Source organism: Oryzias latipes, chromosome 23 (assembly GCF_053564925.1).
Source record: "Oryzias latipes strain Hd-rR chromosome 23, Olatipes_Hd-rR_3.1".
NCBI lineage: Eukaryota > Metazoa > Chordata > Actinopteri > Beloniformes > Adrianichthyidae > Oryzias > Oryzias latipes.
In genome coordinates this window covers 4,029,540-4,045,378 of record NC_136259.1, presented here as the reverse complement: position 1 = coordinate 4,045,378, position 15,839 = coordinate 4,029,540, and the positions used below count along the sequence as shown (strand labels likewise).

Sequence of the window (15,839 nt, the reverse complement as noted above, 5' to 3'; positions counted from 1 at the left end):
AAATTAAATATAAGGTATATAATGTTTTAAATATGTTCCTTTTAACGAAGGGACAGATCAAACGTCGTCATTGTTTCTTGGTTTTGTCTTGTAGGTGTTAAAATAAAAGAAGTAGTAAGCACTAAGTCTTTTTTAAATTCATTTTATTGATTTTTGTCTTCATCTTGAAGACAGAGCTTTGGTTAAAATGACCCCAATAATCTCCAGCTGTAGTTGCATAAGTCCTGCATGTCCCAATCCCAGGTCAGCAGGTTGGCCTTTCTTGGACAGCTGACCGACTGTTTGCACTAACAGGAGTAGTGGGGAGTAATTTGACGTTTCACTAAATGGGATATTTAGGCACTTTCTGTTCTGAAGGGGCTGTAAGAAAGATCTGTGCCAGAGCCAAATGAAACAAAAGATGCCCATTATGAAGCCAGGTAAATTCAAAGACCTCCTACCTCATCATTAGATAGAAATGCATCAGAAGAAGGTCTGAATGAAAGCAAATAAAGATGAAAGTATGGATTTTACTTTCATCAACTGCAAAAGACAGAAGTTTAGCCTGAATTTAAGGCAAGATGAAGGCAAGGAATTATTTTTCCTGAGACACACTTTTTATTTTTTATTTTTTTATTTTAATGATTCAGTCAAGAATTGTAAAAAATGGAATGCATATCAAAGTAACTGATCATGTCATTCAGTTTCATCTTTCTGTTGATGTGTGAAGGGGCTTGATTAATTTGTAGCTTAGGGCAGCATTGCGTGTATTAAAAAAAAAACATGGAAAAAACTGAACACAGTTGAGATGGTGTTCTAAGCAGGGAGGCCACAGTTCTCAGTTTCAAACCAAACTGTGTGTGACACCATTGAACTGTATTGTGGGAAATGCATATTGTTGCATCCCTACTGCATACCAGTAAGGATCTAAATGAAAGTTTTTTCTTAATTGTTACTTGTTTATTATCAAATAAAAAATAAAAAATAAAAAGAAATTTACCCCAAAACTTGAGGTTTGAATCAAATGGTGGAGAAAGGGAATGGTTGCATCCCTAGTTCTAAGATGAGAGAAGAAAACAGCTGTAAATTTGGGATCTACTACTTTTCCTTATCCTGATACAGATCCATGTATTGATTAATAATATATTGTTATATGTGTTCGTTGTTACACACTATGTCATTTAAAGAGCCACTATGATTAAAAAGGTGTTTTTGGCGTTTTTAATATGTTCTTTTGGCATTTTTATTTTCTTGATGGTGGACATATTTGAAGAAAATTTAGCTTAAAGTTGCATTTCTGAGTGTTTATTTGTATACAACTAGATCATGGTGTGTCTGCATGATTTCCAAATATTCAAGCTCTACTCATAACTGATTACCTGGTTCAGGTGTGTCCAGCCAAGTGGAACGTCTTCGTTTTCCTCGTGTGAGCTGAAATTTGGATCAAAACTGTACTGCTGGATGGCTGCAATATTGCTCGTTAGGCCTGCACAATATACTACAAATTTATCGTTATCGCGATATCAAGGTGTGCAATATGCAAATCGCAAAAGTCATCAGAAATCGCAATAAATGGTTACCTTAAATATGCTTAAACAATCTTATGGCAGCTTGAAGCATTGAACGAATCAAATAAATCCATTTATGCATTTTACCAATCGGATGGACCCTTTCACGTTGTTGACCAATCAGATGAGCCCTTTTATGTTAGATGTTTGCATCCTGGCTCAACAAGGGTCATTTGGAGTATACATTTTAAACTGTTGCAATGAAATGGGAATTATGTTTTTGGCTGTTTTGCTATTTGTTTATGTACCGCAAACTGTATCGTTATCGCAATATTGATCACTCATATCACATATCGCAAGTTTTCCTCATTTCGTGCTCGCCATTTTTGTTGTATCGGTAATGTTGGGTCGGGGGTGTGAGGGGCTGTAAGCTAGTGGGGGAGCATGTAACAGAAGCATAATGGGAAATTTGGGGGGGGGGTAGGCAATGGTCCCGCCTACAACTTAAAGGTGAATTTCTTTTGAACTCCTGCTGCCCTGCAGAAACTATGTCCTAGAAAACGACACAGTTGTTTTGATTTAGTCTAAAAACAGCTTAATCATAATTAAGACAACTGGGAACGTTTTGAAAATAGAATAAAAGATGATTGTAGTTGGTCTTTAAGCTAAAACAATTTAACTCCAGAGCTTTAACTCTTTTATTTTTTTTAAACTTAAAGTGCCACTAACTGTTTTTGAGACAATGAGACGACATCTCAAATTGAAAACGTAAGATTGTTGGTAAAAAATCCTGAGTTGCCTCAACTAAAATTCTGCCTCAGGAGCAGCCTGTTTAAAAAGTGTTTTGTAGAGGAAGACGAACTGTAATCTGAATCACTTCTCTAAACTACATCAGTGGACAAAAACCTTTCCAATCTTTTTTTCCTTGTAGCAGTCGGCTCGATGTGTTTCCACAGCTGTTTCTAATGTGATTGTGTGGAAAAACACACCTCAGGTGTCCAAATGTATGAATAATTGATGGTTTTTGCGTGTAATCTAACAGATTTCTGAGGACTTTGACGACGTGAAGTTTCTTAGTGCTTCTTTTGTGTGTGTGTGTCCATTTCCTAAACCATTCAGAGATAACAGTCGAGTGATGATAAAATCAATGGACTACTGCCCTGTCAGCTTAAAGGTTTGGATTTCAGAAATGTTAACCAAACTGTCTTCTGGTTGGGTTTTTCAGATACACATGCTCTAAATCATTGGTGCTCATTACGTCGAACGCGATCGACTGGTTGATCTACAAGGCAATGATGGTAGATCGCAGGCCAGCAAAGATAAATAACCGAAAAATAAAAAAATCCGTCAGTGAATCAGTAGTAGGTGACTTGATTGACATCCAGAACGACCAATCGAACATCTTTTATATGATGAAGGGGGTGTAAATATTTTGGTGCGGAAATCAGACAATGTTGACTGTTACCTTTCTATATTTGTTGTTACCAAAATAAAAGCACTATGAATTTGCTTTGGTAAACGCAACTTATATATGAGATGCAGTTGCAGCGCTTGACATTGTGATCATTAAATCAACTGAATTTGACAATTTTATTACAGTGTTTTTTCAAAGTCATATTTAAAGTCACAAGTCATATTTAAAAAAAAAAAGAAAATATGTTTCGGTAAAATATCGGGATACGCATCGTATAGCCAGACTCTTGCCAATACCCACCCCTATCTGATACATACACCACTGCACATGCGTGTTTAAATACACAGGGCACAAATTCTGTCTGTCATGAGAAAGTCCCTACCTGCCCCAGAGCACGTCAACTCCCCAGTAGAAGACCACTCCGGCCCACTGGAGTGTTTATTGAGGCCCGGATCGCCCCGCGTGCCTCCTCGATCTGGAGTCCCCCCGTCTGACCTAGTTGTCCTGCCACGGCGGCGGCTGCCGGCTACGGAGTTTCCGCCAGATGAATCTGATATATCTGTAGCATGCGCTTCCCAAATGCTGTCCACGGACCCGGCAGCGCTTTAGAAATGCTGTGCCCCCCCCCATTGCAGGATTTACAGCACAGCATGAAATACGATAGTCACTGCTGTCTGATTTTGTAATAAAACGCCTCATCTGTTTATACTCAAAAATATCCTCACATAGATTTGTGTACTCTAACTGTGTAGTTTTTGAATCATCAGTAAATAATTTTATTTACTAATAGCTCATAATACTATGTTTATTAAACTTTATATATTTAAATATTTATTAATTTAGATAGATCTTTTGGACATTGTCGTTTCAAAGTAACTCACATGCCAAAACAAGTGTGGACACCTCTACCCCAAAACCTCTAAAACTCCCACTCCAATCATCTTTTGAGCTGTTTTCAAAGTCTTCCTACTGGTCTTTTAATTATAATTATGCGGCATTAAGCCTAAATAAATTAAAAAAAGCTAGGACAGTTTCTGCAGAGCAGCAGGAGTTCATTAGAAATTTACCTCCAAATTGTGGGTGGGACTTTTGGTGAAGTAAGCCTTCCCCCGTTTCCCATCATCCCTTTGTCTACACTCTCCCCCACTAGCTTACAACCCCTCACACCCCCAAGCTTAAATTAGCTTTCCAACATAAATGGTGATTAATATCAGAGCTATTCAGCTGTTCAGTTTAGATCCAGATTCCAGCTCAGACGAGGAAAACAAAGATGTTATTTGTCTGCAGGTGGATGCATCAGAATGGAGCGGAGCAGGGAGCTTGTGGCCCGCTCAGAGTATTTTCTACGTCACAAATAAGCTGTTTTTCAAACAGAGTTTTCTCATTTGGTCCTGATCACAAAGATTTGAAGAAAAGAGTGATAAAAAAAAACTTTTATATATATCATCAAAAAGTTGTTTGCCTGAAATATAATCTTAAAGTTCAGTTTCAGTTTCAACATATTTTCTGATTTTATTTATTGATAGTCTTTTTTTTTTAATCGTTTTTCCTCTGGTTGTTAGATTTCTGTGTGAGAATCCACCTGAAAGGCAGGTGTGACCCCCTCCCCCCAGACAAAAGCTGCCCTTCTGCCCCGCTGCCCCTCCGCCCTGTGACATATCTGTGTCTAAAGTCTGGTTATCAGAAAATGTGCATATCTGCAACTGACAGGAGCAAACCCTCTTACCAGTGATGAGGCTTCAGATCTTTGACTGAGTTGCATCATCTGCATCCTCTGATGACCGACAATCAATGGTTGGAGATGCTGATGAGTTTTTCCGTATTTCCGTCATCTAAAAACTCTGCTGTCAAACGTATCACCTGCCTGATGCAAAACATTTCAACGCTTTCTTTCTAGAAACCTTTTCATTTTTACACATTACAATCTAAAAGAGAACCTCAAAGTCTTTGAATACACAGTTTGTGGTGCTAAAGTTCACTGCTGACCCCCCTGCATGCAGTCCTTCAACGTTCTGATGATCCAGACCGAGGCGCTTTATGACATCTCTCCTTCTAACCCTTGTGCTATCCTAGGCACTTTAACATTGGGAGTTGGGTCATCTAGACCCACTAGACAGTGCTCTGAACCTTTTTTCTTCAATGAGTTGTGATCTTCACTGGTGTCCATGGATTACATGAAATCTTCCACCTTTATCCAGCTTTGTCATGGTAGGGAGAACACGTCAATGTAAGGGTGGGGGTCATCTAAGATAGCACAAGGGTTAAGGTGTTAAATAAATGACCGATGTGAACCTAACTGCCGACATAGACAAGGAGAGGAGCATTTCAACTACAATTCTCCTCATTCGTGACAGCAGGATCCCTGCAGGAACAGTCCTTCAGACCTGATCCACCTTCACTTTGTCCTTTCAAAATAACGGCACAGAAAACTCAACTCCTAGGAGCACGTCAATGGGGCTGTTCTCTGGTTCATTTATGTCTGTCAGCAGGAGGATTGTAGCTTTGCTGCGTTGCAAAGTGATGTGTTCAAATCCAGGGATTTGTTTTTTATTGGCTCCATTTGTTTTGTGATGCTACTGTAGTTGAGTGTCCTGAATGGATGGAAACCATTTAGCATCACTAAAGGATTCAGCATAGATTATTATAATGAATATTTTTTTACTGATATTATTTGGTTGATTTTTGAGTTAATTTTACTGCAGATTCATAAAAATTTTCTATTATTACCAGTTTATATTTTTTTAGTCCAATTTAATTGATGAATAACAGATTTACAAGCCTTGTCTTTTTTTTAAATAATTGTTTAACATTTCAATATTTTGTTTTAGAATATTTGTGTTTATACATTAGGCTAGAACTTTAATAATCTTTTTGATCAAAATAGTTTTCCGCATTTCTAAAATACCAGAAACTGTTTGTTTGGAAGAAAAATATTGAGTTTTTTGGACATAGAAGTGTCTTTAAAATATTTTTTTAACCTGTCAGGTTGGAAATATTTGCCTAACATTTAATCACCGAAATGTTTGAAAAATTAAAAAAAATTCAGATGTTATATCATCATTCTGTTCCATAATTTAATAGTTTCTACTTTAAGTTATCCACACATAATAGCGTTTGTAATAAATAATCAATGAATCAATTTCTATTCCAACTATCCAATCAGATCGATCTGTCCGGGACAAATTGTAAACTTAATAGACCTATACCATTTAAAAAAAGAAAAATTATTTAAAAATGAAATTAATTGATCATAATAGATTTAAAAATACAATTAGGACTATGTACAGCATTAACATTAGAAATAAATATTCAATCCGTTTATATAACGTAAAAACGATCAAATCCATCACACAAAAGATGACAACAAAAAAGGATCAGTCCATCATTGCAGTGCAAAATGTGGAAGCACTTTGAATTTAGCAAAGACAAGGAATGTGGCAAACGTCACCTGCACTTTTCAGTTCCAGGTATTTCTCTCTGAGTCCCACTGGTTGAGGTTTTGGCTAAACATGTCCTGGAGTCATTTTAGGGAATCGGTCGTATCGACGATCACAAATTATGGTGTGAATCAAATCACTGCTGAAATGAATCGCTGCACCCCTAAAATGTTTGGTAAATTCAAGCAACTCCCAACCCTTAAATCCGTTTTTGTATATTAGTCGTATCTGTGGAGAATCACTGCAGCCCTGAAGAAGAAATATGAAAATAGTAAATCGATCACGGTGCCTGGAAACGGGAAAATCTCTATCATCGGTATTGCCGGACAGATTTATCATTCATTCATTAAATAATTCCACTTCAGACTCATGTTCTGACTTCAAAAGCACTTTTAAAAACACTTTAAATAACAAATAAATGTAAATTATCTCTTTTCATATTAGAAAACCTGAAATGAAATCCTTCAGTAAATCAAGTCAAGTCAGCTTTATTTGTCAATTATACAGTATACACATGATATACAGCACAAATTAAATTCTTTACTCTCAACCCACAGTGGAAACAACCTATAGAAATACCAATAATAACAATAATCTAAATAGGTCAGCACAAAAGCGGTAATGAGATAGTTAAGTGCTAAGAAACCAGAAGCAGAGGAGTGGGTGATGACCGTCTTTGGTTGAGAAGATGTCATGTTAAATGTAAGGGCAATGTTGTGTTTGAAAGGCTATACATTACTTTATAAAATGTAAATATCAAATCCATTCATATTTTTTGGTTTAATATTTCACTATTATTAAAAATGTTGCTTTTCTTTAATTAAATTACTGTAACAATATTTAATCCAATCATAAACTGACTTGATATCTCTTAGTATTTGATGTTAAATAGTTTGAAAGCCACTCAAAACGTTTGAGTGGTTACTACTGTTAAAGCTGCAGACGATTTTACTCCATATTTAGTTTTCTTTAAAAGTTTTCTATCTTAAAACAGTATTTAATCCAGTGGATGAGGGGTGTACGTAGTTTCCATGCGTTGTTAAGATGCGGCGGTTGTCGCTTCTCATCTTGGACGTTTTTGGACAAACCTCATTTCTAGCCGTGAAACCACAGAGAACCTTTGGCGCCAGCAGAGATTTGCTGGAGCTGTGAGGGTTCCTTTGTTACTCTGAACAATCGCTGCAGAGCGATTTCTGCAGAGTCCACAGTGAGGGTTGAACACGCCCCGGCATGCGTTCAGCTTGAGCCCGGTGGCTAATTCTCTATTAATTTGAGATTAACTGACCTGTTCTTCTGAGTGCTGATCTTATGTAAAGGTGCTGGGAGCGTGTCACAGCCTCTGTAATGCTGAAGCGGGAGGCATGTCGGGTGCTTTAGGCCTTCTTATGGTTGGCTTGTCACCTCTGAGTGGCTCAGGAGGGACCTGCTAATTGAGGTCTTAGGAAATGTCACGAGATTCGTCTTGTTTCGGTGTTGGAGAGCCGTCACTAAGCCCTCTCGTGTTGCAACATGAAAAGCCGGGATATCGATTTGTTCTTTTTTTGTTTTTTTTATGTAACCGTTGCTTGATTAAAGCAGCATCTGTCTGAACAACAACAAAGTGACCCAAAAATCACCAAGGATAATAAACACATGTGGTGTCCTTATTGGAGGATGATGTTTGTGGTCTTTGTTTTGCAGGAAGCATGCTGTGCGTACGTCTTGATGGTGACGGCGGTCTACTGGGTGTCTGAGGCCGTTCCTCTGGGGGCGGCCGCCCTGGTCCCGGCCTTTCTCTACCCTCTCTTTGGTGTGCTGAAGTCCAGTGAGGTGAGTGTGTCGGAGCGCCATTCCAGACATTTTCAATCTTTAGAGGCAAAATAACCCGCTGAGGTGGTGGGGATGAAGAACATGTGGAGGGCCGACGGTCTTAATGGAAACCTGTGGCATAAAGCAGGCTTGACTGAGGCTTTTTGTAGTGGTCTCCACCATGTAAACATGCCAAATCGGTCTGTTTGGAAAGGGTCCATGTACTTTTTGGTATTAGCCTTTAGCACTGGGGCGTTTTGAACTACCAAAAGTCTCCAACCATTTACCCAACTAACATAATTCCAATGGATTCTGAAGCTGAGAAAAGCAGCTTTGCCACACTTCTGAGGCACATAGGCAGCACTTTACTAGTTTAAAGTGTTTACGCAATCAAGGTAAACCAACTGATGCTGATGTGGAGAAAAGCAGCTTTGCCGATAGGCGATGTGTGTTGTCTGTCGGCAAAGCTTCTTTTCGGCAACAGAATTCGTTGGAATTGCATAAACGGTCGAAGACTTAAGGTACTTCAAGGAGCATTATCCAGTATTTAAGTGTTAAAAGCAGAAACAAACAAAAAGTAAAGAAACACTGGATTAAAACGATTAAACGAGCAAAAGTAAGGTACTTTTTTCATCCTGTGTGTGAGTAAAAAATGCCATATAAGGTGACCAATATCAGAAAAGTCCACAAGTAGTTTCCTAAATCACTTTGAGGAAATATCCACCATTAACTCTGAGTATTAGATGTGGATCAACAATTTTTTTTAGAAGCTACTAATGAAATGATTTATAAACACATATTCTCTCTGTATCAAGCAAATACAATAAACACGACAAAAAGATGGACAAGAAACTAATTAAAATTTAAGGCAATATTGTTGCCAATTGTAAAATTTGATGGAGATACTGTCATATACTTAAAGTGAAGGACAGAGTGTTTTCTGCTGGCTTTCTGTTGTGATAAACTCTTGTTCCAGTTACTATCCAGCGCTTATGCCAGTGCAATACTTTAATACATTCAATTATTTTATGATACCATTGTCCGGAGAAATACTCAATTCTGATTGGGTGCTGAGTGTGCATTAAGGTCGGTGCACAGTAACGTGACATTGAGCCGCACCACGTAACAAATAGTCTGCTTCTTGTGGGGGGGGGGAACTAAAAAAATACCAATAATAAAGGGTAACGCTTTCTTTTACAGTACAGTACTTACAGTGTACTTAAGTGGTATTTACATGGTACTTATAGTGTAACCACTGGGTACTTTCAGGGTACTTACATGGTACTTTTTATGGAATTTACTGGGTACTTACAGTGTGTTTACATGGTACGTTCTATGGTACTTTACTGGGTACTTACATGGTACTTTTTGTGTCTACTCTGTACTTACATTGTACTTACTGTGTATTTATATGGTACTATTTGGTTCATACCTATGTGGTACATACTGGGTATTTATAATATTCTTACTGGGTATTTACATGTTGTGCAAAGGTGTCTTTTATGGTACTTACCACATGTAAGAACAAGGTAAGTACAAATAAAGTACCTTGACCTTTAGGTCTGCACTCGCTGCACGTTTCATGGTATTTACCATGAATTTACCAAAGAAACTACCCCTTAAGTACAGTGAAACTGTAACTGTAAAATAAAGTCTGCCCTATTTCCACTCAACTACATGGTACTTTCATTACTAAATACCGGGTATGTTCACTTGAATAGTACTTGGTACTTACCCCTTAAGTACAGTGAAACTGTAACTGTAAAAGAAAGTCAGCCCTATTTCCACTCAACTACATGGTACTTTCATTACTAAATACCGGGTATGTTCACTTGAATAGTACTTGGTACTTACCCCTTAAGTACAATGAAACTGTACTGTAAAAGAAAGTCAGACCTATTTCCACTCTATTACATGGTACTTTCATTACTAAATACCGGGTATGTTCACTTGAATAGTACTTGGTACTTACCCCTTAAGTACAATGAAACTGTACTGTAAAAGAAAGTCAGACCTATTTCCACTCTATTACATGGTACTTTCAGTAGTAAATGCCACTTATTACCTTCCCGTACAGTGTACATGAACACACTTGGTCTTCTGACCTCACCACATGAGACAATGCTAACCTGTTGGTAAGGGTAAAGTAACTACATTGTAAAAAAAATATACTGGCCTGATTACTTCTTGTAACATGAGGCAATTTTAAAGAGAAACAAGACAGCTGTGAAAACAACAATCTTTAATATGATACATGTCTGCAGCATACAAAGTGTCATCACAATGAAATAGGTTTTAAGTACAAAACAGTACAAAGGAGCATTCCAAAAAACACATTATTGGCCTGAGGGTCGTGCTTTTTGTCCAGTTTGGTAAAGGTGCAGGACTTCTTCAGGGTTTGTAACTGCAAGAAAATTCACAATATGAGCTCAAGTGAACATAAAAAGCATAACGACTTTGATGAAATACAAAATAAATTTTACTTATTTAATCATTTCTGTAATGAGTTTGATAAATCTCTATGAATTTTTTTATCGCTTTGACTGTAATGCTTGAAATTAATCAAGTACTATCCTCATTTAAAAACATGATAATAAATTATTCAAAACTTAACTTTTTTTTAAATATTGTTCTAAAAATGAACTTTTTTAAATATATATTATATAATGTCAGGAAAATATGTAAAACAACAAGGCTAAATAATTAGTTTTAATACTAAAAAACCCCCGAGTGTGTGTTTTTGTTAAGTATGCCAGGGGAGGTAAAGTTGCAAATTCCCAGCACACTTGAATGCAGCACAACTACCCCCAAAGTGAACGTGCAGATTAATCCGGAGAGCCTCGAGGCGTGCGCAACAGTTTGAATTTCTCTTCATCTGGCAGGTAAGCCAGTGTTTTTTTTTTTTTTTTTAAATATTGGATAAATTACATGTAAATATTTAAACTGATCAAACTTTATAAAGAAGCTAACCTCGTGATTTCAAGCCGCTATCTCTGTGTTTGAAACATGACGTAAGAGCATGTCTACCTTACTGCAATAATTTCAGTTATTTCATGTATACATTTTCAAAGTTTGTAATGAAAATCTACAAACATTTTTGTTACTTACCAGGAGAGAGGCACCTGTAAAACAAGCACGTAGCCTAAATGATAAAGTCTGTTGTTCTGTGCTCGTTTGACTGAGCGCACGTCTTTCTGGGAAAATCAAAGAAAGGCGTTTATTTAAAATAATGATGACGTACTTCCGTCTTTTTACCGCTTTAGATCAGCTATGGTGAAGAAGACATCCCAGACGAATCCGTGAAGCCACAGGAGAGTAAGCTAAAGTAAGCTAAATCCACCAAGTGGACATATTATTTACATTAATGAAGAGTTTAAATGCCGTTTCCCCATTTTCTTTTCTTTCGCCGTTTTTATTTTATTTTTATTTATTTATTTATTTTCAAATATGATAGAGACAACAATACCACCCAACAGTGAATGTAAATGTTTGAAAATTAAAACATATTTTTGTGAATAACTGTGTTGAATTTGAAATTGCCTATTTATTTATTTTTTCCTTTTCTTTTACACTGCCATGTTTTTCATGCTAATGCAAATTGTAGGTGCGAATAATATTTATAAAGAATAAATACACACAGCAATTGCCAATTAAAACATTGCTTTTGTCATTCTTTGTCTAAACAAATTTGATTTTTTATGGCAATTTTGATTTTTTTTCTTTGATTTCTTTTTTGTTGTTCTTGTTTATGTAACTAAAATATAAAGTTGTGAGTAATTTATTGTCATGTTCATAAATGAGGATAATTGATTAATTTCAAGCATTACAGTCAAAGCTATAAAGAATTCACAGAAATGTATCAAACTCATTACAGAAATGATTAAATAAGTACAATTTATTTTGTATTTCATCAAAGTCGTTATGCTTTTTATGTTCACTTGAGCTCATATTGTGAATTTTCTTGCAGTTACAAACCCTGAAGAAGTCCTGCACCGTTACCAAACTCTGCTGAAGAAATTTTGACGGACAAAAAGCACGACCCTCAGGCCAATAATGTGTTTTTTGGAATGCTCCTTTGTACTGTTTTGTACTTAAAACCTATTTCATGGTGATGAGACTTTGTATGCTGCAGACATGTATCATATTAAAGATTGTTGTTTTCACTGCTGTCTTGTTTCTCTTTAAACTTGCCTCATGTTACAAGAAGTAATCAGGCCAGAATATGTTTTTACAATGTAGTTACTTTACCCTTACCAACAGGTTAGCATTGTCTCATTTGGTGAGGTCAGAAGACCAAGTGTGTATGTACACTGCACAGGAAGGTAATACGTGTACATACCCAGCATTTACTACTGAAAGTACCATGTAATAGAGTGGAAATAGGTCTGACTTTCTTTTACAGTTACAGTTTCAGTGTACTTAAGGGGTAAGTACCAAGTACTATTCAAGTGAACATACCCAGTATTTAGTAATGAAAGTACCATGTAGTTGAGTGGAAATAGGGCTGACTTTCTTTTACAGTTACAGTTTCACTGTACTTAAGGGGTAGTTTCTTTGGTAAATTCATGGTAAATACCATGAAACGTGCAGCGAGTGCAGACCTAAAGGTCAAGGTACTTTATTTGTACTTACCTTGTTCTTACATGTGGTAAGTACCATAAAAGACACCTTTGCACAACATGTAAATACCCAGTAAGAATATTATAAATACCCAGTATGTACCACATAGGTATGAACCAAATAGTACCATATAAATACACAGTAAGTACCATGTAAGTACAGAGTAGACACAAAAAGTACCATGTAAGTACCCAGTAAAGTCCCATAGAAAGTACCATGTAAACAAACTGTAAGTACCCAGTAAATTCCATAAAAAAGAACCATGTAAGTACCCTGAAAGTACCCAGTAGTTACACTATAAGTACCATGTAAATACCACTTAAGTACACTGTAAGTACTTTACTGTAAAAGAAAGCGTTACCTAATAAAGTACCAAAACCTGATTGAGTTTTTATTTCTTTTGTAAGTTAATTGCCGAGTCGAATGAGCAGTAATCAGCATGTTAGTAACTTCAGTGAAATCGTGTCTGTGTTTTTCCAAAGCTATAATTTATCCAAACACCACTGATGGGTGCTGTGGACTACAGGCAAATGGAATGTTTTGATTTTGTTTTTTGTTGTTGTTTTTTGGTCGAACTACAATACAGACCAAAAGTTTGGACACACCTTCCCATTCAAATGAATGGAAAGGTGTGTCCAAATCTTTGGTCTGTGCTGTATTTCCAGTTTACTTTCAAAAGTAAAAAAAAGTACTCAGATCAGAAAGTAGTACAGATGGATTTATTGTGTTCTACCAAGTAAAAGAAAAAGTGTTAACTTATTGTTTTGAGAACATTTTCAGAAAACACCATTGATTAAAGCTGTGAAATATTACATGTAAACGTTCTCTTTCGAAGTGTCACAGGCTCACAATGTTCCTTAAAGACGAGAGATTTTCAAAATAAAGCACTCCTTCAAAAGACTTTTCATCTATTAGGTAATTTATGGAGTCATTGCTGAAGCTCTTTGTAAACGTTTTTGCCAAAGTCTAAACTTATTCCACCTGTTCTTGTTTGGATTGGACGACTGAGGTCTGGGGAAGCAGACCTGTTGGTAGTTCAGGGTTGTGTGGATGAAGCTCCTGCTGACGGCCGGCCACGTCACTCTGCTGTGGCGTGGCAAACATTAGTGGTAAACTAGTCAACGCTGTTGTGTCGGGCACTCTGGCATGAACAGTGGTGCCTGATGGGAGTCAGAGCTGCGGTGCAGACGAATATGCTCTGTACTTTACACTCATGTCTTAATGGAGTGTTCATGCCCCCCTTTCCTAACATATGCTCAACTGTTGTTGACTTTCAGTGTCGTTTCTCCTCTTTATGTTTGCTTTTTATTTATTTCTGTAAAACTTTTCCCTCAAATTTCCAGCTTTCTTTTCCATTGGCTCAAGAACTTACTAGAAATGAACAATAAAAAAACTCATAAAATTAGGTTTAATCTCAAAATCAAAGGGGGTCATACATATATCATTCGTTACACTTACACTTTTGTTTATATATAGAAATATATAACAAAGCCATAATTATAACAATAAATCTGTTTCAGCTTCAGTTGATAGACGGGACCATTTTAAGAATAGGTTTTAGTCACAGGATTGAGACAGTGTCGAATAAAATACTTATGGGAGGGAGATCCAACCAATAGTAAGGACAGCAAAAAAGTTTTGTCGTTTTTTTTCAATTTTATTTTGTGGTAATTTGCCAACAATGTAACATAATTTAAGGAAGATGTCATGATCAGATCAAGGCAGACCCAGATGCTGCAACCCGGAAGGAAGAGGCAGGTAGGTGGAAAGGTAAGTAACTGGTTTTATTTTGAAGGAGCCAGCGGATCCAGGAGGAGAGAGCAGCGTGGAGCTTGACAGCGGCTCGTAGACCAAGGTGAGCACGGAGATCTGTGCAGCGGCGTGACCGGAGCTCACGGCAGTGGCGTGAATGGAGTTCTTGACGGTGGCATGGCTGGAGTTCTTGACGGTTGCGTGGCTGGAGTTCTTGAAGAGCGAGAGGGATTCAGCTTCTGCTCGCGGCGGATGAGGACTCAGGTGACTCTCGTGGTAAAGGCAGACCATCAGGTTTAACGGCTGGGGAAGAATGCTTGAGATGAGTCTCCTTAAGTAGCAGGTGTGTTGATGAGGTGATGAGTCACAGATGAGTCTGGAGCAGAGCTGGGAGGGGGAGGAGTCTGACAGGCCACCATGACAGTACCCCCCCCCCCCCCCCCTTAACGACCACATCCAGGAGGTCCAGGACGTCGATCCGGGTGAGCACGGTAAAAATCGGCGATGAGGGAAGGGTCGAGGATGAAGGAACGGGAGACCCATGAGCGTTCCTCAGGTCCGCACCCTTCCCAATCCACCAGGTACTGAAAACCCCGGCCACGGCGGCGAACGTCCAAAATCCTGGAGACCGTTAACGCCGGAGCGCCGTCGATGACCCGGGTGGGCGGTGGGGAGACGGAAGGCGGGCAGAAAGGGCTGTCCAGAAAAGGCTTAATTTGAGAAATGTGGAAAGATGGATGTACCTTAAGGGCCGCAGGCAGACGGAGACGAACGCAGGTGGGATTAATAAATTTCTCGATGACGTAGGGCCCGATGTACCGGGGCGACAGTTTGCGGGACGAGGATTGAATGGGGATGTTCTTGGCTGACAGCCACACCTTCTGCCCAACCTGGTACACGGGACCTTCCACCCTGTGCCTGTTGGCCATGCGACAATTGGCATCTTTGGTACGTAGGAGCGCCTCACGGGTTTGGGTCCAAATGCGCTGGCAGCGCTGAAGGTGCTCCTGGACGGAGGGAACGGCAAGGTCGAGCTCCTGCGAGGGAAACAGAGGGGGAGAGTAGCCCAGCGAGGCTTCAAAGGGGGAAATGCCCGTGGCTGTGGAGGGGTGAGAGTTGTGGGCATACTCGATCCAGACTAAGAACTCTGACCAGTCGGATTGATTCTGGGCAGCGAGACAACGGAGGCCAGCTTCGAGTTCTTGATTGGCACGTTCAGCCTGTCCATTAGACTGCGGGTGGTAACCTGAGGACAGGCTGACGGAAGCACCAAGTGCAGTACAGAAGGTCCTCCATACCTGTGATATGAATTGAGGTCCTCTGTCAGACACAATGTCGGCA

General features: G+C 38.5%; 1 protein-coding gene and 2 long non-coding RNA genes across 3 annotated transcripts in view; 2 read left to right on the top strand and 1 right to left on the bottom strand.

Annotated features, from left to right (window-relative positions):
- The window catches only part of slc13a4 (solute carrier family 13 member 4), a 60,026-nt gene that overhangs the window by 5,748 nt on the left and 38,439 nt on the right, over positions 1–15,839 (top strand). Inside the window, exon 2 of the mRNA XM_023952358.2 lies at positions 8,019–8,147. Coding sequence (XP_023808126.1) covers positions 8,019–8,147 — 129 coding nt within the window. The remainder of the gene's footprint in view (positions 1–8,018; positions 8,148–15,839) is intronic.
- LOC144989461 (uncharacterized) lies at positions 10,354–11,374 on the bottom strand. The gene is made up of 2 exons (XR_013653661.1): positions 11,235–11,374; positions 10,354–10,530 (listed from the first exon to the last, which is right to left on the bottom strand). It is a non-coding gene; the product is annotated as an uncharacterized LOC144989461 (long non-coding RNA).
- On the top strand, positions 10,925–12,289 carry LOC144989460 (uncharacterized). The gene is made up of 3 exons (XR_013653660.1): positions 10,925–11,008; positions 11,390–11,451; positions 12,094–12,289. It is a non-coding gene; the product is annotated as an uncharacterized LOC144989460 (long non-coding RNA).